We start from the raw sequence: 26,088 nt of genomic DNA, 5'->3' as shown, positions 1-26,088 counted from the left end.
AGATTCTGAAAGTTCTTCACAACATAATCTAGTGCATTTTAATACTTTCCTCTGAATGAATAAAACCACTCAAAAAGAATCCGAGTTTAATTTTTCAATATAGGCCTATCTGTATACATAAGTCTTTTTTTTTGTGAATGGAAATAGTCTTCCCAAAGGGCAAGGAGGTCACCTCTGCTTCACGTTTCTCAACTACTCTCTTTCATGTAGATGTATCTATGCATCATAGATACATAAGGATGTATCTATCTATGATGTTTTTTTAAAAAAAAAGTAATTAAATTTAAACATGTAAAGTCAACCCTAATCAGCCATGAGTGATTAAACACAATCACTTGCTTATGATGCATTCTAAACATTCCCTTCTTGCCCTTAAATAAAGAAAGTACCTGGAATCCCAACAAGAGATCAGGGATAAGAGCAACTATGGGGGCATAAGCACACTGAATCCCTTAGATGGAGATTTGCAGGGATGCTCGGAGCATCAGAACATATAGAACCGTACTGGTATTGACACTGCAAGGTATAGGCTGTGCCAAAACTTTTCAGCTGGAGGTCCCTGCCTTTGCTTCACCATAAGGCTTTTCACGGCTTAGCCAAGCAACTCTAGACCAGTTTTGTGATACAAAAATCCTTCTTTAAAAAATGCTAAACATATTTTTACAGACTGCAGAGGTACATAAGGTGTCTGCCACATAAGCATGAGGGCCCAAATTCCGATCCCCAGAGTCTGCATCAAAATCTGGGTGTGGTTGTCTGCACCTATAACCCTACTGGTAAGGGTGAGAACAGCGACGCCAGAACCCCTGACACTCATTGGTCATCCAGTTTAGCCAAGTTGATAAATTTGAGGCAGAGAGAGAGAGAGAGAGACCTTGCTTCAAATAAACAAAAGTGGAGAGCAATTAAGGAAAGATACCCTGAAGGCGGAAAAACACCCGGACAGGCAGACAGCTAAGGAAGGAGGCTATAGGTAAACAAGCAGATGGAAAATTTCTGGATTCTCTACCCAGAAAAAAAGCTGTGTGCAACACAGCTTCAACACACACACACACACACACACACACACACACACACATGCACACACATACACACATGCACACACTCACGCACACACAACACACACACACACACACACACACACACATACACACACACACACACACAAAGCCCCAGACATTCCCAAAGCTGGTCCCGGACATGTCTCAATTCTTATGAAGCTGTGTACTTAGCAGCTTTCTCCTTGGTATACATTGACCATACCCAGATAAAGGGAGAGGCCCCTGATCATAACACCAAAACAATGAAAAACTTCAAGCCCTCCCTGGGGTTCGGGCTTCTGAATCCCCTTGGCATTTATTGGGAGTCTTCTGTGGGTGTGCGTGCTTCTTTTTCTTTTTTAGCAAAGTCTGCTGCCTACCATGTCTGAGATGCTCCCTGCCCAGACAATAACAATTTTGGAAGACTTGCCTGTGAGTCCTTCAGAGGATCACCTAAATATTAAGGTCAGGATAAACGGAGTCAAGCCATGAAAGCATGGCATGGGGTGACCACTGAGTTTGCTGGCATCCCTTCTCCATCCTAGAACAGGAACACCACCACTGCTACATTTAAGGAGTGATAGAAACTGCAGGCTGGTCATTTTATTTTCCCCACTTCTTTAGTAGGGAAGGTTCACTTTCAAATTTATTTCTCCTGCCTCTATTTCTTTTTTTTTAACTGTCTGAAATTTATTAAATTATAAAAGTTTCCATTTCCGCCCCTCCTCCCAACACTCTCCCACTCCCCCCACTCTCCCTCCTCCTCCCTCTCTATCCCTAAGGGCAGTCAGGGTTTCCTGCCCTGTGGGAAATTCAAGTTCCTCCCCCCTCCCTCCAGGTCCAGGAAGGTGAGTATCCAAACAGATTGGATCCCCAAAATCCAGTATATGCAGAGGAAACAAGTCCCAGTGTCATTGTCAATGGCTTTTCAGAAAGACTCCGGGTCAGCCACATTCAGAGAATCCGGTCACATTCAGAGAATCTGGTTGGATCACATGCTCGTTCAGTCCCAGTCCAACTGGCCTTTTTCAGAGAGCAAGAGCATTCTTTCAGATAGCTCTGGCTGAAAGTGCCACTCCTTGGGCTGAGGCTGCAAATCTCTTACAAGTTTGTCAGGCAACTGGCTCCAAAGAGACTTTCTGAACTTTATTCCTCATGAGATTTGATTTTTTTATCTTTATCCTAACAATCACAGTTTTATCTGACTGGGCAGGATCTTGTTAGAGTCTAATCAAGTCTTCTTTGACTGGGTAGAAGCTTGTTAGGGTCTTATCTAGTCTTCCTTGACTACATAGGATCTTGTTGGCATTTTATCTGGTCTTCTCTAATTGGGTAGGATCTTTTTAGGGGCTTCGCTAGTCTTCTCTGACTATATAAGATCTTGTTGGATTCGTATTTAGTCTTCTCTAATTGGGTAGGAGCTTGCTGGCATTTTAGTTAGTCTTCTCTAATTGGGTAGGAGCTTGTTAGGGTCTTGTCTAGTCTTCTCTGACTATACAGGATCTTGTCGGCATCTTATCTAGTCTACTATAATTTGGTAGGATCTTGTTAGGGTCTTATCTAGTTTTCTCTTACTGGGTGGGATCTTGTTAGGGTCTTATCTAGTCTTCTCTGACTATATAGGATCTTGTTCTTGTTGGCATCTTATCTCATCGTCTCTATTGGGTAGGATCTTGTTTGGGCATTATTTTGTCTGACTTCCAACATTCTTTACTTAGGGTCTTAGCTCCTCTCCCTTAAATCAGAAGAAAAGGAACCATTAACAGAGCAATTAGAAACCTATTGGGCTGTTAGATAATATGGAAGCTCTCTCTCACCCTACCAGAGTTGTGAGCAGAAGTCAGCTAGTTCCTCCTTCTGTTCTATACCTGAAATAATTTGAGGGGGGAGCTAATGTAAATTAAAATCTGAGAACTGGATTTGAGAGGCCTAATCTGGAGACTACCTTCATAGAGCATAAAGCATTCAACAAAGATCCTGTCTGGGGGCAACTTAACTGGGGTTCACACTGATCCACCAGGAGCCAAGAAGTGTGATGCTGTCTCTGTGCCTTTCTGATGCCTCTCACATTAAGGAGGCTACCACATTAGTTAACTATGGCTCAAACTCTAACCCAGGGAGAGAGGATAGGAGGAGGAAGAGTTATTAGAAGAAAATCCTTTACCCAAGAAAACCCTAGTAGGAAGGGAAAAGCCTCCTAGGATCTATCCTGATCTCTGGAAAGATCAAGACCCACAGTAACTTGCATAGGCTCACCACCATTATCCCAAGGATAAACAAAGTAACTATCCTGGTACTCTCTCAACACCCAAAAGGACTGTTTCCTCTCAGGTGGAGTTATGTTTGTCCAGGCCTCCTTTACCTTGGCAGAACTGAATGACTGTGAAGTTCTATGGAGGATCCACACAGGATGATGAATACTTTGAACTAACCCAGATATCTGAAGCATGGCATGAAGAAGTGATGATGTCATTAGTACAAACACTACCCTTCTGGAGAAGGGAAGAGTGTTAGAGCAGGCTCTTGGATGAGGAAGGAAATAAAAGTGGACATGGGCTTCCCAATGGGGTATGAGGCTAGACCCCCTCAGAAGTCCTTCTGAAATCCAAACGACCACATGAAGAATGGAAAAGACATTTGTTCTGCTGTGTTATAGAGGGTCTTAAGAAGACTAAAGTCGGCTGGGCGGTGGTGGTGCACACCTTTAATCCCAGCACTCGGGAGGCAGAGGCAGGCAGATCTCTGTGAGTTCGAGGCCAGCCTGGTCTACAAGAGCTAGTTCCAGGACAGGCTCCAAAAACTACAGAGAAACCCTGTCTCAAAAATCAAACAAACAAAAGAAAGACTAAAGTCAAAACTCCTTCTTAGTGCCCGTTATACAATACAGGTAGACAAGGAGGATTGCACTGGGAAAATACACCAATGTACCCTGAATCACTGGAGAACGCAACCCTAAAAGCCATGCTCTTAACTCATACAGCTCAGACACTCATAAAAAGCTCCAGACACTAGCAGCTCTCCCAGACAAAACAATAGCAAGCTTTTTTAATTTGTCCAGGTCACAAACTCAGTCTTTTTATAACAGAGCCATGAAAAGAAAAAAAAACAACCAGCACCATGGGCAGTTAGTGGTTGCAAAAGCGAACCAGAGAAATGCTCTCCCTTCCCTCCCCCATACAGTCTAAGCCTAAGGCTTACTTCCTCTGTGTGCAAGGGGCTCACTTCCTGTTGGGAATGCCCTCAGAGACTTCTTGAACCCTGATTCATCTGTAGAGGAAATCACTGGCAGCACCAATGCCTTCCAGCCCAGCTGGGCCTCATTCCTTTCCATAATGATAGGTCTGGTGGCGAAGGGGCTTCCTATACTGACTCCTATCATGTTCAGACAATCTTGAAGAGCCCTGTGAAATTGGGACTGCAAGAAGCATAAGATTAGATTCATGACTGACTGAGGAGTGTGATTATTAGCACTGACCCTGCACTCTGGTTCCTGGTCCATGAGGGTTCATAATTCAGAGTCTGTTAGGCCAACCCCTAAAACGTTACCTCACTTGACTGTTTGTTTGTTCGGGGGAGACCTCCACTTCTGTCATTTCTTTTCAATTGTTCCCCATACCCTGTCTCCTCTGCTGCAAAGAAACCTTTGGTCTAGACTCAAGGTCAGACTGCTTCTCCCTCCAGGGCAGAACACTGTTGCTTGTCTCCCTGGAGAGCAAAGTCAAGGCTGCAGTGCGGACAGATGGAAGTACAAGGCTATAGAGGACGCTAAAATGGCCTCTCCTGTAGTCATATATCCTCGCAAAGATCCTGCCCATTTTCTTGATCAGAAACAACATCAGAGGGGGACTTCTCTCCATAATTCAAGGGCTAATGAAAGAAGGATGACTGGTTGAAGCGTCTAGTATGCAGAACATCCCATACTTGGTGTCAGCACAGAACCTAACAAACGGAAGTCAGTTCAAGATCTCTGTATGATCAGTGACAGAGTGGCTTCCCTCCATCCAGTAGCTCCTAATTCTTACACTCTTCTCCCCTTGAATTCCCTAATAAGACTCATTAGTCAGTGTTAGATCTGTTCGCTTGTTTGTTTGTTTTTCCAAACACGGTTTCTCTGTGTAGCCGTGGCTCCTAGAACTCATGCTATAGATCAGCCAAGCTTCAAACTCAGAGATCTGCTTGCCTCTGCCTTCCAAGTGCTGATATTAAAGTGTGTGCTACTGGGGCTGGAGAGATGGCTCAGTGGTTAAGAGCACTGATTGCTCTTCTAGAGGACCCGGGTTCAATTCCCAGCACCCACATGGCAGCTTACAACTGTCTGTAACTCCAAGATCCAGGACCCTCACACAGATATACATATTGATTAAAAAAAAATAATAAAGTGTGTGCTACTGCTCCCACCACCACCTGGCAAGAGAGCTGGATCATAAAGACCCCTTTCTATACATCTCACTTCACCCCATAATCAGTTTCTATTTGCTTTTGAAGATCCCACATGCAGAACAGGATAAGTTACTTGGACTGTCCTATTCCAGGGGTTTTGAGACAGTCTGTCTTATTTGACTTAACTCATGGGATGAACTTATCATAATAATCTTGTAGATGGCCAACTGAAAGCCTCATATCCCAAAGAAAACATCCCTCCATATTTCCTAGCTGACAGAGGCTACAGAGTGTCCTGGGGGGAAATCCCACCTCTACAAAGCAGAAGCTGCTTACTTGGGCCTTGTCTTTCCAAAAGGGCCCAGAGCTTTAGGACCGGAATGAGTCTGCCCCATCTTTGCCTTCCTTCTCTCCCAAGCATGCTCACCCAAGCCCTCACACTGATGAAAGCCTTTCAGGAAGTTATAGAATACTGTAGAATGTAGCTCCCCAGATTGTCAGTACTGGCTACACTTCTAAATCAGGCCCGTAAGGAGACTCAGTCTCAAGAATTCACCAGAGTTGAATTGCGGAGTCCCAGCAAGCCTTCCAGAAAACTTGAAAAGTCATTAACCAAAGCTCCTGCCTTAGGCTTGCCTAGTGAGCCTAAGTTTCACCTGTATATAGCTAGGAGACAGGGAAGAGCTCTAGGGGGCAGTTACCCAACACATGTTCCATTTCCTCAAGTCAGAAAGATAGCTACGAAATGAGATGAGGTAGCAAGGCGCTGCTTTGGATGCCTGTGAGCAGTTGCTACTGCCAGATTCCTGATTCCTGGAGATCAAAGGTTTCCGAGGGCTCCCCCTCACAGTTCACAAGTGTCATTACACTGAGTCATTCTGAAAAATCTAAGAAACCCTTAGTGGCTCTCAACCTTCCTAATCCTGAGACCCTTTAATACAGTTCCTCATGTTGTGGTGACCTCCCAATCATAAAATTAGTTTAATTGCTACTTCGTAACTGTAATTTTGCTATTGTTATGAATATCTGTATTTTCTGATGGTCTTAGGTAACCCATGTGGAAGGGATTGGACCCCCAAAATGGTCTGTGACCCACAGGTTTAGAACCACTGCAAATCCACCTCACAGGACGTTCCCTAAATATTAGACCCTCACAGTAGAGGGATCTGAAATTATTCTCCAGACCTGTCCAAGCCTGAACCTAGTCATCAATCTTTCCGAAATGGAAGGCTCTGTCAGGAGGACCTCATAGACAACTGCATAGCCCATACTAGTCTCTCAGATCAACCCAATTGGTCTTCTAGATAGAGGGAATTTCTTTTGTGAAAGAAAGATCTGACATGCAGGATATGCAATAACCACTGAACTTGAAGTGCTTGAGTCAGGACCAGTATCCCCAAACTCTACTACTCAACTAGGCAAGATGAAAGTACTTCTTTCAGTTGTAGAACTGTCCAAAGGGAAAAGAGTCAATATTTATATACACAGATTTCAAATATGGCTTCCTCATCCTCCATGGCCACGCAACCACATAGAAGGAATGTGGCCTCCTCCTAACAACAGCTGAGATCTTTATCAAGTATTCCCAAGAGATTCTTAGGCTCCTGAATGCAATCCTTCTGATATTCACCCACTGTCCTGGATATCAGAAAGGGGATGACCCAGAGGCAAAAGAAGTAGGACAGCTGACTCTGAGGCCAAGAGGGCTGGAATACAAGCAATGCTGTACTCTGGGAGGAATCTCTGCTGCCTTGTGAAAGAGCCAAAAAAAAAAAAAAACTCCTCTGAGAAACTGGCTTTAGTCTATAAAAATCAGACATCAGCAATGATGGTGGCTAACATTTAACCATTGATTATTACTGCCCTACAATGAAAGTCCCTCATCTGACATATCATTTGGGACAATGAACACGCTCATTGGCAAATGCTCAAGAGACAAGGCCTAAAAGAAGTAATCCATCAGATGGTACAAGGATGGAAGATATGGCAGAGACATAACTGCTGTGTAATTATGCTCTTGTACACTGTAAAGACTTGTCACTTATATTGGTTTAATAAAACACTGATTGGTCAGTAGCCAGGCTGGAAGTAAATGTGGCGAAACCAGACTAGGAGAATTCTGGGAAGAGGAAAGGCAGACATAGAGTCACCAGCCAGATACAGAGGAAACAAGATAAGAATGCTTTACTGAGAAAAGGTGCCAAGCCACACAGCTAAACAAAGACAAGAATTATGGGATAATATAACTTGCAAGAGCTAGCTAATAATAATCCTCAGCTAATAGGTCAAACAGTTTATAATTAAGATAAGCCTTTGTGTTTTTCTTTGGAACAGAATGGCTGCAAGACTGGGCAGGACAGAAACTCTGTCTACAAATGGCACTCATACTTCTGGCAAGAATTCCCACATAAAGAGTGAGAAAGTTTTTAAAAAAGAATTTTAGACAGACAAGAACAGAGTCAAGCACAGTTTCTTGGTTACCATCTTTTCTCTGGTAGGCTCTGTTTCCTGGTGGTGAGAAGAGGCGCAGCTTCTTTAAGAGTGGTTTCCTGACTCAGCATTAGTGACAAAAATCCTCACAGTTCTTCTAAAAGGCCCCACCACCAACACTTCAATGGTGTTCATGAATAGTCTGAGGCATGCTTCTTCATGATAGCATGGACCTTGAAACTCCACAGAGTTGGGTCAATAGATATGACTCCTGAAAGTGCCTCTGCCATGAAGCTAGACTCTCAGAAAGCAAAGGAATCGGGTAGAGTCAACCACCAAAGCTGCAGCTTTAATCCTAGCTTTCTACTTAACAGATTTAATATTCATGTGCTCAGAAAAAGATAGAGATATACAGTAAAGACAGAATCAGATGGAAAAACAAATGTCTCTAAATGGTTTACAGTGTATTCAAAAATATATGTAGGCTTGGGAGAGAAAAGAAAAAGGATAAAGTCCTTAAAAAAAAGAAACAGAGTGGCCAGGCATGTTGGTGCATGCCTTTAATCCCAGCACTTGGGAAGCAGAGAAAAGCAGATCTCTGTGTGTTCAAGGTAAGTCTGGCAACCCTGTCTCAAAAAACCAAAAATTAGAAAATTAAAAATAAATAATAGAGTAAAAAATGCCATGTAAAGATAGAAAATACACAGAATGTCTTGTCTGGATATTGGATATTATTGTGTTGTCTTTGAATTATCTGGCTGCTGAGGAAGGAACAACAGCTGCTAAAAGACATTTGATTCTAAATGCTGCTGCATTAATTCAACCTATAGGTTTTGAAAATGCCTTGACTTCAAAATTGAAATCAAAAGATAAGTTACTTTGGAGAAGAGGTTTTGCCTTTGTTTCCACAGGAAATGAGAGGTTGTGGATTCATTCTTGATTAAGAAAAATAAGGTTTGATTGAGGAAGACTTCCTGAAAAACCTCCAGTGGGAACACATGGCCCAGATGAGCCAACATTTCAGAGCACCTCTGTTGCAGTTTCCTCTGAGTTCTGCATCAAGAACAGCTTCAAGGTTGCTGGCTGAGAGGATCCAGCCTCACAGAATACTGCAGTCAGGGCCTGACCATAATCCTACATTTTCTTTGGGTCCTTATAAGATTACCAGTGTCCCCAATCAGCAGGAAGTAGCCTAGAAAACTATGCTCACATTTCTGTCCTCGAAAAAAAAAATGGATTATGGATGTTTGTCTTTGTTTAGCATGTTAGTTACAAGTTATTATGGACAATGGTCAGGAAAAAAGCTAAACAAAGAAGATTAGATACAGAATTCTTATTTTGAAATGCAAAAGAAGGGGAAATATTGTGGGAGAATGCTTTTGTACAGTGTAAGAATCTGTCATTCATATTGGTTTAGTCAGAAAGGAAGTATAGGCAGGGCAACCAGACTAAGAGAATTCTGGAAAGAGGAAAGGCAGAGACACAATAACTAGCCAGACGCAGGGAAAGTAAGATGAGAATGCCTTACTGAGAAACGGTATGAAGCTACATGGCTAGACATAGACAAAACTTAGGGGTTAATTTAAGTTGTAAGAGCTAGTTAATAATAATTCTCAGCTAATAGGTCCAACAGTTTATAATTAATATAAGCTTTTGTGTGTGTGTTTTGGGGGAACTGAATGACTGTGGGATCTAGCAGGATAGAAACAGATACCCCGCCCCCAAAGGCATTTCCAGCCTTCAGGTACCTAGAGACGGGGGGGGGGGGGGGGGGGGGGGGGGGGGGGGGAGCTGGCAACCAGATTTAATTAACATGCCTGGTGGACCAAATTCCAAATATCTCCTAGTCTTGGGAAACACCTTACAGGGTGTCTATATAAAACAGAAGAAGTAGCTAGGGTGTTGCTCTCCAAAATAATTACTAGATATGGAATACTTTAAAGTCTCTAGAGTGGAAATGTGCCTGCTCATTTCTCAGGGTCTGACTAAAGCCTTGGAAATTCAGTATCATCTACCTATCTACATTTTCTTGACAGCCCAAGACTTCTGGAATGTTAAAACAGGCTAGGATTCTCCTAAAAGACACCAAGGGAAGTTATTTGGAGAAACTCATGCCCCATGGGTAGTATATATATTGCCCCTGGCCCTACTCAGACTTAGGAATATGCCTAATTGCCAATGTCTCATACATAGCAAAACTTTTCTCACCAATGACCTTGACCAAACCCTGAAACAATCAATGGTGACTGATTTGCCAGCTGGCAAAATTCCAAGAGATCTGTCAGAACTACAGACTTGCTTTTCCAGGGAAGGACACAAAGCACCTTTCTCTTTCTATCCAGGAAGCTTAGGCTTGGGGAAAATCATTAATGACACCCAAGGAGTGCCGATAGGACATCGCTGGGCAATCTTACCAAACCTGATCCAGGGGGACTATATTGATCCGAAATTAGAGAGTGAGCTCTGGCTGTGTTCAAAAAAGGAAGAGACTCTGACTTCATTCGCACTTGGCGCTTGGTGCCTATCCTGAGAAGAAATAAATTCTGGTACACTAGCAAGCACATCTGTTGTTGGAAGGGCGTGATCAAGAAGACGGTTACTTTCACTGACTCTTCATGTAAGGCCTCTGACCATCAACTCTCCAGTATGAGACTCTGGTGCACCAATCCACTGATTATACCAGACCTTGATCCCTTGTCCGAAATCTGCATCAATAACAACATGGAGGAAGTCTTTTCACTGACCTTGTCCCTTGATGTTCTGCGTAGGTTTGAAATAGGAGAAACCCACTGGCTGGCTAATGATTTTAAATTCACTGATGAAAAGCACCTCAATCTCTTGAGTCAAACCAACAGCATTCTTGACAAAGTCCAGGACCAGCAGTAGATCAAGGAGGTAGAGACATCATAGTCTGACCAGTGCCTAGGATCAGGCATGCAGTGGATTCTGTAGGTGGGGTTCCTACATGTTCTCCTCTTTCAACAAGGATGTCCATGGACCAACACTCCCTTTAATCATACTCTCGCTAGGCTTTATAACTGTGCTAGCGGTCCTAACAGGTTACAGGTGCCTAAGAGAGGGGGAATCAAGCAGACATTAAGGCAAAAGGTACATTGGTAAACAACACGATGGCCAACTTTCAGCTTCTTCATCCAGAACAAAGCCTTGATGAACTTACCCTCCAACCCCAACTGGGGGTGCTCCTTCTAGCTGAGCTGAGAAGGTGCCAGTCCAAGTCCTGACTCTCTGGGCCTATCAGATCCCTCTTTTTTTCTTAAGTTGACCAGTCAAAAACAATTGGGAGGAGGGCTTGCCCTACATCACTAATGATGCCTTAAAGATCCAAGCACTCCCAATAGGTTCATAGTTTTAGTTTTTAAATATCTTCTTCTTCTTCTTCTTCTTCTTCTTCTTCTTCTTCTTCTTCTTCTTCTTCTTCTTCTTCTTCTTCTTCTTCTTCTCTCTCTCTCTCTCTCTCTCTCTCTCTCTCTCTCTCTCTCGCTCTCTCTCTCTGTGTGTGTGTGTGTGTATGTGTACTTTTACACTTTTAATTAAGTTTATTTCCTGCCTTTTTTTTTAGGGTGGCTGTGGTTTTGTTTCTAAGACAGGGTTTCTATGTAGTCCTGGTTGTCTTAGAACTCAGAGATCTGTCTGCCTTTACATCCTGAGTTCTGGGACTGAAGGTTTGTGCTGGTACCACTTGGTTTTTTTCCTGTCTTTTAATTTCTTATTTGATGGAGAAATCAAACCTGATCAAGACCCTAGACAGCAATAACTGGATTTCACCAATGGCTTTCCACATGCATGCATACATACATGCATAAGCACACTTACAAACGTGCACAAACCTGCACTAAGTAATACATATAACAATCCATATACTATCATACACAGAAATTTTATAAGACAGTCAATTATGCAACTCAGAAAACTATAACAAGATTTATTTCTAGTTACTATTCATAACATTTATGTTCAAAAAGGTACACCAACACATCTATTTACATGTCCATAGTATTTCATATTTTTTAAAAAACAGAAACAATCCATAATTAATTTAGTAAAATAAGTAAGAATAAAATAGATATGAATGATAATGAATAATTCCAAACACTATGCTAAGATAGACATAAAATAGCAAAATTAATTACCCTTTCAGAGTCCTACATACATGTAAATAAATATATAGCCATGTGTTTGTACATAAATTCATATGCTATGACTTCATGATAATCCTCCTCATCATCACTGTTCGCCCTCAAGACTTTAAGGAGTTCTATTACACACCTCAGACAGAGAATTAGTAGGGAACCCCTGTGATTTGAACTCAGGGTTCATAAGTCCAACCCTCCCTCCAATTCCCTACCCTAGTGTTGTAATTTCAAAAGCTATAGTTTCAGACTTGCTATTCCTGTACAACATTGTATCATCGTACTAAAAACCCTGGCTACTTTCACACCTGCAGCAGTTGCTAGTGTGGTGTTTACTGTCTGTGAGAGAGTTCTTTCCACCCTGTGTTCCACTGTGCTTGTTCCATGTGGTCCACACAACACCTTTACAGTAATTGCTTAAAAGGCAAGTGTATTAGTTAAGCGTCTTTTGTAATGATAGACACCATGACCCATGACAGGCTTACAGCCCACTGTAAGGGAAATCAGGACAGAAACCGGGAAGCAGGAATCGAAGCAGAGGCAAGGAGGACCACGGCTTACTGGTGTGTTCCCATGGTTTGCTTAGCTTCCATCCGTCCACAGTGGACTGCACCCTCCCACATCAATTGTTAATCAAGAAAACGCCCCTGAGACTTGTCTACGAGCCAAACTGATGGAGGTATTTTTTCAACTGATGTCCCCTTCTCCCAGATGGCCCGAGCTAGTGTCAAGTTGACAAAAGAAAAAAACCAACCAAACAAAGAAACAAACAAAAAACTGACACACTAAGCTTTGAAACTGTATAATTTAACCTTAATGTCATTAACATCAAGTCACTAAAATATAGAGAAACCAAAAATAGAACAACAGTAGAATTATACAAAGTTCTCTATAGCTGAAGTGCCATGTAAACCAGCCATAATGGGTTTAATGGGGTCTTTTCTAAAGCTAATGCATTTACTCCAAATGAAACTCAAACAAGTATGTGTGTTTCAAAGAGCACTAAAAGCTTCCTTTAATGGCCTTTCTACTAAAGGTTTGTTTCCTATTCCATGCAGGAATTTATGACAAAAGAGCCATTTTTCCAGTAATTATGGTCTGTTCTTTCCAGAATATTGGCATCTTTAAAAGATGTTTTTTTAAGTCAACAAAATATGAAGGCACTAACACACGCTGCAACATTAATTACCTTCAAGAGGAGCGGGTACTTGCATATTCTTTGTATCGGTGTCACTAAGTACCCTTCCAGGGGAACGTCCGTGTTCTTCCGTCCTCCCAGTAGCATGCAGTTCTGCAGGGAAAACAAACAGACAAAACTCAGGCTGCAAAGCTATTCCATCAACATTGCACGCTGAAAGATTGTGAAAACAGGTGTCTTTCTATATCACGTCACAAGGACAGTGAAGACCCAGCCTTTCGTGTTGGGTACCGAACCCAAAGTGAACCTACAACTTGGAGTTTAAGTCACATATATTCTTCTGAGCATGAAGGAAAAGATGTGTAAACAGAGAAAGGGAGAGTGAGAACAAACAGAGAGACATACAAAACAGATATATCTTGTTTAGAGAAGAGCACTGTTGAGAGGCTTGGAGAGGGGGCATGGCACCTAGAGAGCTAAGAATGTTCCCTGTTTTTGCCATGGACCCAGGCTCAGTAGCCAATATGCAGATTGGGCAGCTCCCAGCTGCCTGTACCTTGAATTCCAAGGGATGTGACTACCTCTTCCGGCCTTCATGGGCACCTGCACACACACTGAACACATACAAACAAGTGGGTCCATTTCCAGAAACAAAAAATAAGCTCATTTTGAAGTGCATCGTGTGGTGGAAAAGCAGGCACCGAGACACTGAGCTCTAGAATGAATGTCAGACTTCAGTACTGACTGGTGACGTGAACCACTTGAACTCATTTGAGAGCTTTGCTCTCTGTGATGCTGGAATCCTCTAAACTGGTAATGCTCAGCCATGTTTGCGGCTGCTGCTGCTGTTGTTACGTGACCATACTTAAGGAAAGACACTGTGGCAATCAGTCTTAGAGGAAATCAGAGCCGCTCTCCACAAGGGCAAAGCAGATGGAAACATCTCCACCGTAGCAATCACAGGGTGGACAGGAAGCAGCTTGGGCTTGCCATAAAGTGATGGTGAAAGAGAAAACCACTTGAATAGGCAGCCTTTAGTCTTCTAAACAATGCTACAATGAGAAAGACCTGTGGGAACTTTGTTTCTGCATTGCCTGCCAGAGTGGCCACCCCAGACAAGGACTTAATTAATCCATCAGGCAGGAAGGAGAGGACCTTCAGAAGGCTACGATGGGAGGTTAGCACAGTCGCCGACATTATTTTATAGTAATATTCTATATGAATTTCCAGGAGAAGTGGAGCTGAAGAGAGAACATTCCAAAGGCACACCACTGGGCAGAGTCCTGCCCTGCATGAGACAGCAGTCTCAGTCTCTGTATGGGTACCTCGTTAGAGGATGGTTGCTTCACCCAAACATCACAGAAGACAGAGCAGCCAACATTCCTTCACAGTACCTATGGTGGTTTCCCTGGGAGAAATTCTTGTGTACAGTTATTAATATCTTACCATATTCCACGAATGTTTTAAAGGTTCCAGTTCCAGCATGAGTTAGCAGTCTCAAAAAAAAAGTAGTTACTCTTTTCCGTGGCTCATGAGGTGTCCTGAAAAGGTCTAGTTTAACTTTAACATTTTTTTTATCCACATGTGTGTGTGTGAGAGAGAACTATATGTGTGCATATGCATACAAGTATGCATGCCTATACATTGTGGACACCTATGTGTGAAGGTGAGCATGCACATTTGTGCAGGTACATGTGATCTGTATCTGTGGAGGGCTAAACTTGATGTGAGGAATTGCTGTCAGTCACTCTTCCACGTTACTCAATGAGACAGGGCTCACTATTACAGTTACACAATAATAATAATAATAATATCATTATTATTCCCAGGCAGCCAGCTCTGGGGAGTCCTATGTCTACCCTCTAAGGCTGGGATTGCAGGTGGACTCTCCCCCAGCTTTTACATGAGCCCGAAGGATCAGAACATAGGTCCTCATGCCTGGACGGCAAGCACTTGTACTGTTTGTTTGTTTGTCGATGTGACACAAAAGAGAATCACCTGAGCCCAAGGAACCTTAACTGAGGCATTTCCCTTAAGAGGTTGGTCTGTGGGCACGTCTTCGGAGAGTTTTCTGGATTCATGATTGATATTGGTCTGGAGGCACGTCTTTGGAGTGTTTTCTGGATTTGGGATTGATATGGGCATGTACAGCCAACTGGGAGCTGTGCCATAATCATAAAAATAAATCAGTCCACTGAATACCTTTCAGTGACATTAAGAACTCCCTGAGATGGCAGCACCAGCAAAGTCCCTAACTCATCATCATCACCCCACACCTGGAAACGGTTAGATGAATCCCAAAGGGTACTGTTAGCATCCCTCATTTTATGAATGACAGATTTATCAAGACAGATTCTGTCTGCTAGAGCATGCTGTGAGTCACCTCAACCCACATTCTTGACTCGTGACTTTTTCAGCGGGACTTCACATTAAATCACTAAGTCAACAAAACTAAGTAGGATTCCAAGTGAACACTGCTAAAGACAGGACGCACGAAACAAGACAGCAGAGTTCTTACACTCTACCAAGGGAGCTGCAGCGAGCAAAAATCTCCTACCAAAAAATGTGTTGTCCAAAACGCTAACACATTCCATAAGCAAAACAGGACATTTTCATGCTTGCCTGTGACTACAGCTAAACTTGAGGTCTTCCTGCAAACTAGCCAAAAATTTAACACTGACAACCTAAAGAGATATACATGGCATAAAGAGAATGCATTTGTCTTTGGCTGATGAAAATAGTGTGGCATTCAAAAAAAGACCTTCATAGACACCCTGAGAAAAACCCTGAATCGTCTCGGATCCACGCTCATAAGAAGACTATCTCTGACAAGTTGAACACTCACAGCAGGGATCTCAAAAAGCAAGGTTTTGAAATAATGAAGGTAACCTAAGAAGAGATGTCTTCAGAGAAATGGGACTCGGATTGTGTCCAGGTAGGTTACTAAGAACAGAACGGAGCAACAAGGAAAAAACAAACAAAAACAAAAGCCCAGTAACCAATCTCAGAGAGGAAACACTGAGTCCAGAGTTGCTATTAAGTCATTTAAAATGTCAAGTTGTTTTTTAATTTTAAAATTATGAGATATAAAAGAAACAGGAAAACTTGACTCAGTCATAGTCAATAAAAATTCTTTAGTGTACCCAGATATTAGATTTAGCACAGACTTCAACATAGCTATTACAAGTATAGTTGAAGAATTTAAGCACTTTTTAAATAACTGAAGGACACCAAAGGCAAACAGAGAAACAGAAACCCTCAACAGAGAAAAACAGTGAAGCCAAATCAAATAGATACGGGAAGAAAAGAAAAATATGTCACTGAGTTACAGATAAATTAATATAAGAGGAACAGAGAATAACAGATTATAGAAAGACAAACAATTACAAGGAACCAAGAGGCAATATGGATGTGGTGGCCACAGCGATGGCAGCAGTGGAGGGCACTGGCATCTTCCAGAGGATCTGGGTTTGGTCCCCCAGCATCTGCATGGATCCTCACAACCATCTGTAATCCCAGTCCCAGGAGATCCAGCATCCTCTTCTGACTTCCAAAAACATTACACACACGGCACACAAATACACATACAGGCGAAGCACCCATACATGCCAAATAATAAAATAATTACTATTATTTTCATTTAATATATGCATACGGTTAAACAAGCACAAGGAAAAATATGTAATGACCATTTTAATAATCCCTACAAATTCACAATTTGTGTTTTATTTTGCTTCTTTTATTTTAAGATGAAGCCATGGAGTCATACAATGTTACCTAGACTAGTCTTCAACTCCTGGGCTCAAAAAACCCTGGCAGGTGAACACTGAAGTAGTAGGTAAGCAATAGAAGCAATACGAACAACAGATTCATTGCTATTAGAAGCAATTATGTAGTAGTGGAGTCCAACTCAGAATTATGAAAAGGAAAGATACAATCAAGAGTACTATCAATAGAACTACCCTTCAAAAATGAAGACAAAGACATTTCCCGATAAACTAGTAGAAATGACTAAGAGGAAAATGAGGGTTATCCTTCACAGGGAAGGCTACCAGAGTCAAAGTCAAATCGACAGGAATGAAGAAGAGTGGAGGTGGTAGACTGCAGCACATCTAAACACTGTAGAAAAGTGGAGAATACAAAACTGTGAGTGTTGTAGGCTTCTTCACATAGAAGCTGGCACAGGTCGCAGAGGCTACACAAGGGAGACAGGCGTCAACACTTTGCATTTCCTTCCAGGTAACACTAAAGCAAAATTCCCACTATATTACTTTGGAATAAAATCATTACTAACAGAAAATGAACATGCTTAGGAAAGGACAGGTGCTGGCTACCAGAACATTTAAAAGATCATATGTAGTCACTAAAAAATAAGAGTTAATCTAGAATCTCAAACACTGAGAGATTCTAACATAACTATAAGGAAAATGGACGTTATTAAAAATTACCACTTAAGATGAAATCGATATTTCATAATGATAGATAGAAATATGAATAGAATATGAATTCATGACTTTATCTATAAAAAGGTCACTTTGTATAGAGAGCAAATCATTGTAGCCTGAAGCAAATGGTGGGAGAGGAAATAGACTATCAAGAGACATGAGCCTGTTCAAGTACATGGAAGTGCTCTAAAGCTAGACTTTGGGGGATGGCCTAACAACCTCTCTCACTTCATCAGACGCTTGCAATAATATCCCATAGCTGTTAAAACATGCCTTTATGTATGTTGTCTTAAAGGCAATCAACACTGAATTCTGCTGCTCTTATGAAAACAGAGTGAGGAACATCTGCAGGAGAGCAGCCGGTCTTTACAGTAGCTTCCTTCCTGTGACTGCCCTACTTCCAGTCCTCTGAGGAGTAATAGATCCCTGGGGAGCTGAGGACACAAGGCAAAGGTGAACTCTGACCTAAGTTCTCTGCTTGACTGAAGAAATCGTTCAGGCAATTCTCCAGCAGCCAGAAGAGGGCATTAGCAGCATTTCTCCTGTATATGCTTCTCCCAGATCTGGATGCTTACACCGTCCATGGACTATCTTCCAAGTCTGCAAGTGCTAAGACGTAACCCAGGACAAACGGCCACATGCATTCTTACAGACAGAGCCCTCCACCAATGCCAGCATGTGATTCCAGATGAATGTGCACTTACTAAAAGAAATGTCCGGATTGTTCTTATTTTGTTCAGTTCAAGAAGCAGTTTTTGTGCCTTTTCATGGTTGCTGCAATACTCATCATAGATACGAAACTTGTCTTTCTGTAAATTAAAGACAGAATAAATGAGAATTACTGTATATTACTTTGAAATTTTAACCCATGTGAAATGCATAAAAAAACTCCACAAAGGCACAGTATCTCAGAGATATACTACATGTGTATAAATTTTTATTGCCCCCCCATTCATAAATATAGCCTAGAAAAGAAGTTGAAAATTTACCCCAATATGAATGCAATAATATGAGTGAGTCAAATGGTGGCAAAGCTCAGAGAATGAAGGGTTTTTTCACCTCTGTCATGAGAATTCAGACACAGCTTTTTGTTTTTTTTAATCTTACTTCTGACCTAGGTCCAGTGGAATAAATGATAAATGTACATCTCCCAGTCAAAAGGAGAGACAACATCATTTTAGACAGAGAGAAGAGACATGCGATACCTCACACAGGAATCAGGCCAGACAGAACCCTGAAGTTGACGTTGGCCAGCCATAGCAGTTGCATTTAAAAGGGACATGGACAAACAGGAAAGCGCACAGCAACAAGTAACTAAAATAATGGCAGACCCTGAAGGTACAACACCCCAGCGATTGCTTCATAGAGAGATGTTTAAGACAGAAAGGTCAAGAAATAGTATTATAGCTACCTTCAAATGACCTTTATTCTGTGAGAAATGAACAAGTCTATAAAGTACCAAAACAGGGCCATTCAGTGGAAATGACAGGGTCAGTGATGGACAGAGGTGTGATCAATCAATCAAGATCTAATGATCTGAGCTGCCAGAAAACTACACAAACAGCCTTCAAGTATTAGAGAGATTTCTTTCCAAAAATGAAGAATTTTGCTATCACGATCTCTGGGCTCCCTACCATCTATAAGACTGCTCCCAGTGGAGCTATAATTAATAGCTATCAAAGGAGCTCAGTGAAAAATGCAAATAATTTATTGATCAAATTATCAGAACAGAATTTCAAAGACACAGACTTAGGAACAGTAAGCATTGTTTTATGTAGCCAGCAGAACATGGATTGAATTACAAGCCTCAAGAGATGGTAGGAGCCAGAATAAGAGTAAAGTTCAGAAATAGTTGAGAGGCATTTATGGATGACAGATTCATAATGTGTTACTAAGGAAATGGCTGTCAGGGTGCAGGGTTCCCATGAGCATCCCTGGCCTGAGATAACAGCTGCTCCAGCTGGCAGGGGAGTCTGACTATGCTGTGAAAGGAAACAGGCTGGAGGAAGCGGATATGAGCACCGCAGCTCCCAGCCATAACCAAGAAATGCACAGTTTAATAATCAACCCAGACCCTAGGAGTACCTCCCTTTGGTAGAACAATAATTTAAAAAATACATAGATTACAAAACAAGCCTGCTCATCACATATAAAGAAACTACAAGATAAATGACTAAGCAGAAAATACACACAAAGCTTCATAAATACTTAGCTGTGTATGTCAGATAGTCATTGGGTGGCCATTTGTGTAGTCTCACCTAGCTGTGTATATGAGACAGTCATTGGGGGGCCATTTGATTCAGAGAGGCATTCTGAAAATTAGCACCCATGGAAAGGAATCAGTGACAATATTTTTTTAAATTTGTTCTTGTAGTAAGAATATCCTTTAGTTCTTAAAAACACCAAGCAGGTGGCTTCTCGCTTTGCAAATCGGCTACCCAGTTCCAGGCATCCTGGACAAATACATGAAACTGACGGCTAGGCACAGGGTGGGTGTTCCCGACAACTGAGCCCCTGCGCCTCATTCTTCCCAACATCGCTCCAAACAAACTGCTGAGAAGCCACCCTGGAGGAAAACCAGCCATGGGAAGCAGCAGTCCCTTCGCCTCCAGGAGTGTAACCAGAACATTAACAAGGGAACGTTCTGACCAGTAAAGAAAGCGCTTGCAGCGCCATTATATGAGTGAGAATTTTCTGCCCCAAAAGAAAAATGTTCTATGTTTGAGCGAAACATAAAAATCCATTCATTATGAAACAGGCTGAATATTCATTAGAATTCAAAGCTACAGAGGATGCGAAGAACTAGCTTGTCAGGAAAAAGAAAGGGCTGTTTATTCTTTGAGTGAAATGGATGATGAGGAACTCCCTCCCCTTTTCTGGCTCCGAGGGCAGGATTTCACTGGCCTTAAAAGACCCCAAACTTCTGGTGTCCAGCTTTACTCCCCATGCTGAATTCACCCATACTGCTCTGCCAAGATGCAGTCCTTAAAATCAAGAGAGAAGGAGTTTGAAAATAAACAGGAATAATAATAATAATAATAATAATAATAATAATAATAAAAACAACGTTATCCTACAAAGTGAAGAAAGCAGGTTCCCACTTCCTGCTGGGCGTTGGGCTCAGGTTGCAAGCATTCTTCAACAACTTTCAGGAACTCCTTATGCACGGCAAGGATCTCCTCGATGTTGGAGAACAACATCTGTAAAATAAAGACAGAAATGAAAACAGTCAAGTCCGTTTGTGAAGCAAATTTGAAAATTTCAATTAAGAAGCCCAGGAGGATGCAGCACCTTAAACAGATAGCCACTTCACTTCCGGGCTTCCTCCTACTCAGCAAGCAGAAACCAGTTTCATCTGGACTACTGTTTTCCCACAGAACTCTGGGAATGAGGACACCATCCTGAAACTCAGGAAAAAGCCTGAGGGACAAATCCCAGCCTGCCTGCGCCACCCTCTTCCCTGAATGCCTGTAAGTAAAAGTGTGGGGAGATTTGCTCGCAGACTTTCTGGAAGTCCTCGACACTAGGAAAAGTAGCCCAGAATGGACCCAGCCTTCCTCCTGGCGCGTGTGTATGTGTAGAAGTCACAGCAGGGTCAACTGCAAGGTCATTGCGCTGTACCCAGACAGAGGATTTGGGTGCTGCAGCCCTAGCTACACTTTGCCCACCCTGAAACACCTGTGCAGATGTTTTCTTTCACCTGGAGTCCCTGTGAGTGAGTGCTCAAGTCCACTTGAGTCATAGCTTGCTTTTCTTTGTAACCCAAAGCTTGTTAACTAAAGCTTTCACTGGTAGAAAAATCTGCAAGTTACATATATAACCCATAAGGAAACAGAGTCAGAAGAATCTAAAAACCCTTGGATATTTTTTGTTAATAAAACAGTAAGAGCACAATCAGCAACCACTACAAAAGATAAATTTTCATTTACCATTCTTTATTTCTTTTCTCAAAACTCTTCTTTGTGGTGTGTGTGTGTGTGTGTGTGTGTGTGTGTGTGTGTGTGTGTGTGTGCATGGGATGCTGGGGATGGAACCCAGATTCTTAAACACTGCATACTCTCTGGCCACTCTCTGCCACCTAAGTTACTGGTGGTGTTTCTGTCATGCCTGCAGTGATATTGTAACCAACCCAGAACACATGCTACCACTAAGCCACATCCCAGGACCTCTTCCCTACATTTTACAAGGTAGGGAAATGCTTATGGATTTACTTTTGGGTATTATATTCCTTTCTGTGGCAGTGGATGATCCAAGTTTTGCTCATGAGAGATCAGAGAGTGGAATTCCCGCTTCTACATATCTTGCCTTCTTGAATGACTCTGGCAACTGTCTGTCACCTCACCCAGCCTTCATCTCATAGACAGTGAAGGTCTAGTCTTATTTCTTCGGCTTATTTTTCATCTTTTCAAATGCTTACATGATCTTGGTAAGCACAAGAATTCTCTACAACATGTAAGCTGTCCTTTTCCTTTCTCTCCCAGACTCTATCTCCCTCTTTCAAATTATCAACACTAGTCACTCCTGCAGGAGCTCAGAGTGGATGTGCAGAGAAACAAAAAGTCCATGAAGAGCTAAAGCTGCCTGCTCACCTTCACCGTTTCCTCTGTCACATTCTTGTCAACCTTTGCTGCTGCACACTGGTTCATTCGGTGCAAGAAGGCCTGGGGGACACAAGAGAAGACATTATGAGAGAAGATCTAGTGTTATAGAAGGATTGGTCACTGATCAGTATGAGATAAAGTACCGCACTAGACACCAAAGCTTACCAGTGTGCATGGCAAGGCAGACCTTTAATCCTTGTACTTGGGAGGCAGAAGTAGGAGGACTGCCTAAAGGTCAAGGCTAGCCTGACCTCCATAATGCTTCCTAGGCCAGCCAAGGCTATATGGTGAGACCTTATCTAAAATAAATAAAACTGAGGTTTCAAATTCTAGTAGCGGGGTATAATAGTTTTGTAGTAATATGTGAGACTCTTGTACACTGTTTCTCCTACCCGAGAATTTGACTTTCACTACAATGGTGAGGCAGAGACAAAAATGATTACGTCTATATGAATTAAACTCAACCACCTGGTCCTCAGAATTCTAGGGTAAACATGTAGAATTGAGTGCTTCCTAAAGTTTAAGTGTTGCGAAGCACAGAAAGACCAGAATATAATGTCAATATGGCATTCCAACAAAAAAGGTGAAGGAACCTGAAATTCTACAGTGACTCTTAGTACTGTAGGATGAAGGGAGAGGGGAAGGCAGGGAGGAGGAGGGGAAGGAGAGATAAAAAGATAGAGAAGAAAAGAGACAGTTATCTGGGCACACTCAGAATATATGGCCACTTTCCCACTTCTATGTCACCAGACTCATACTTCATAAGAAGCAGAATAATGAATTTCTGAGTTTAAGCAGAGTTCTTCACTGCCTTGTGATAGACGTGAGTCTTTCAGGACTGAGACACAAGCTAAGGGAGTGGCTCAGAGGTGGAATAACTGCCTAGAAAGCATGAGTCCCTGGCTTTAATGTCCATCGTCAGAGAGAGACATAGGAGGAGGGGTATATTTAGAATATTTAGACTGAAACTTCTTAATGAAAATTAAGCTTTCATTAAAGACTAAATACAGAAGAATATTTGATATATAGTGAGCCTTAACATAAAAAGGTTTTTTGAAAGAAAGAAAGAGAACTTCATACCTAGCAAACTTATTTTATGTCCTCAAGACATCATCCATAAATTACCCAGTGGTCATGTAAGATCATGTTCAACAGTAGATAAAATATCAAAAGTCCTAGACCAATTCCCTAGCACCACAAAGTTAGAAAAGACTATTGCTCTTCTGTCTGCCTTGATAACTCTGCCACCACCAGCTAAGTGAAGGTCTGCAACTTTCCAGGGCACACAGAAGCTCAGGGTAGGTGCCTCTGGCTATGACATTTAAAAAATAAAAATTACAATAACAATCATATCTTTGACATGTTATATTTACACATTGAAGGCATTAAGAAAAGTTGATGGTGACCAAGAGATTGCTCGTAATATCCCCAAATTATCACCCTCAAGGCATTGCTGACAAGAATAATAACTGGGACAATAGTCCTGAAGACTGCTTGACAATACATGTCACACTTGAAGAGGGCTTTCCTGCTGGTAGAATGAGTAGGTTTAACCTAATACTAATTTTCAGGTTAAGCCTACTAAGTCTGCCTCTCAGAATCTGTCTAGGAATATATTCTGACAAACAGACTCATTGGTTATAAAAGTAATAAAATTGGAAACAACCTAAAGATCCACCCATAAAGAAAGCACAAGACATGATGTGGAATATTCATATTGCAGACTTTGATGGCAAAAGCACAGTCAGATATGAGTGCACAGAAAACTAGACCCTATATATATGCATACATGTACACATACATGTATGGTGGGTCTGTCAATTATATTTTAAATAAACACTGATCGGCTTGTAGCCAGGCAGAAAGTATAGGTGGGAAAACCAGACAGGAAGTAGAGGTGGGCCAATGAGAACAGAAGTATTCTGGGAAGAAGGAAGCTCTTTCCACAGTCCTGTCTAGACACGGAAGAAGCAGGATGTGAACTGCCCCACTGAAAAAGGTACCGAGCCATGTGGCTAACATATATTAGAATAATGGGTTAATATAAGTTATAAGAGCTAATATGAAGCCCGAATTAATGGACCAACCTGTTTATGATTAATGTAGACTTCTGTGTATTTTCTTTGGGATTTACCGGCTATGGGAACTGGGCAGGACAGAAACCCCAACAAGCAGGCCCCCATCTTACAGAATAGCACCAACATGTGGACAGCTGCATCCACCTAAAGCCTGAGGCAGCTTGGGATGTAATTCTAGAACAAAATAACAGAATTAAGCATGGTTTCTTGATAGCAGTGATTTCCCGAGTGTGCTCTGCTTGCTAGAGGCAAACAAGTGCTCTCATTTAAGAGAGGCTTCCTGACTCAGCTTTAGCTGTAAAGCCTTGCAGCTCTTTTAAGAGGTCCTGCCAAGAATCACTTAAATAGTGTTGATAAAAAGCTACCTCGTGCTTTTTGGTTTTCAGCCATGGCAGTAAAAAAGCAGAGCCATTTTAAAATGCCAGCTTTCTTGGCTGTCCTGACAGTGCAAACTCTGACTCTTTCAGGCATTTAGTCTGACTATGGAGCATTTGAGTGTGGTTTGTAAGCACACTGCTGCAGCTTGCTTGCTGGTAGGGACCTTGAAATGCCACAGATGTGGGAATAAACATGGCTCCCGCCGGTACGTCAGCCATGAGGCAGATATCTCAGAAAGCAAAGGAGAAACAGCTGGATCCAGTCGTCAAAACCACGGCTTTAATCCTCTCTATATTGCTTAGCAAATTAAAGATTCATGTGTTTAGAAAAAGAGAGAGATACAGTAAAGATAGATTCAGATGAAGAAAACCTCTAAATGATTTACTGTGTGTTAAATATATTTTCAGGCTTGGGAGAGAAAAGAAAAAGGTTAAAGTCCTTAAAATAAAAAAGAAAGAAAGAGAGTAGTTGGGTGTGGTGGTACACACCTTTAATCCCAGCACTTGGGGGGCAGAGACAGGTGGGTCTCTGTGAGTTCAAGGACAGCCTGGTCTACAGAGTGAGTTCCAGGACAAAGATACACAGAAACCTTGTCTTGAAAAGCCAAAAATTAAAAATAAAGAAATAGAATTTAAAATTAAGCTGCAAAAAGATGGAAAATACACAGAGAATCTGGATACTGTATGTTATTGTGATCTCTGAATTGTTTGAATGCTGAGGAAGGAGCAACAGCTGCTAAACGATATTTGTTTATAAATGCTGCTGAATTAATCCAAGATAGGTATTTTGAAAATACTTCAAAATTGAATTCAAAACGTATGCTACTTTGGAGAAAAGATTCTGCTTTTGTTTTCACAGGAAATGAGAGGCTGTGGATTCTGAGTTAAGAAAAATCAGGTTTGATCAAGGAAGATCACCTGAGAAATCTCCAGTAAGAACAGATGGCTCAGATGTCTGATACTCCAGTCATGACTTGATGAAAATTATAAATTTTCTTTAGGTCCCCATAAGATTATCAGAACCCCCCAACCAGCCAGAAGTAGCCTGGAAAACTACGCCCACATTCCAAAAAAAATGGACTATGGATGTTCTTGTTTTCTTATAAAAAAAAGTGGGGGGATGCTAATTGGCTGGTAGCCAGACAAGTAGTATAGGCGGGAAAACCAGACAGAAAGTAGAGGTAGGCCAATGAGAACAGGAGTATTCTGGGAAGAAGAAAGCTCTTTCCATAGTTCTGTCCAGACCCTGAAGAAGAAGGATGTGACTTGCCCCACTGAAAAAGGTACTGAGCCATGTGGCTAACATATATTAGAATAATGGGTTATTATAAATTATAAGAGCTAATATGAAGCCTAGCTAATCGGCCAATCTATTTATGATTAATGTAGACTTCTGTATATTTTTGTTGGGATTTACCGACTGTAGGAACTGGGCAGTACAGAAACCC

At 41.8% G+C, this 26,088-nt stretch overlaps 1 protein-coding gene across 1 annotated transcript in view; it reads right to left on the bottom strand.

Moving 5' to 3' along the window:
- Positions 1 to 26,088, bottom strand: part of Prex2 (phosphatidylinositol-3,4,5-trisphosphate dependent Rac exchange factor 2) — a 280,846-nt gene that overhangs the window by 192,003 nt on the left and 62,755 nt on the right. Inside the window, exons 2-5 of the mRNA XM_048420638.3 lie at positions 22,174 to 22,245; positions 20,662 to 20,784; positions 18,289 to 18,393; positions 13,191 to 13,292 (exon numbers count right to left, since the gene is read on the bottom strand). Coding sequence (XP_048276595.3) covers positions 13,191 to 13,292; positions 18,289 to 18,393; positions 20,662 to 20,784; positions 22,174 to 22,245 — 402 coding nt within the window. The remainder of the gene's footprint in view (positions 1 to 13,190; positions 13,293 to 18,288; positions 18,394 to 20,661; positions 20,785 to 22,173; positions 22,246 to 26,088) is intronic.

This window comes from Myodes glareolus, chromosome 16, assembly GCF_982192425.1.
Source record: "Myodes glareolus chromosome 16, mMyoGla1.1, whole genome shotgun sequence".
Lineage (NCBI taxonomy): Eukaryota > Metazoa > Chordata > Mammalia > Rodentia > Cricetidae > Myodes > Myodes glareolus.
Note: the sequence above shows the minus strand (reverse complement) of the source record. Positions and strands in the feature narration are given on the sequence as shown.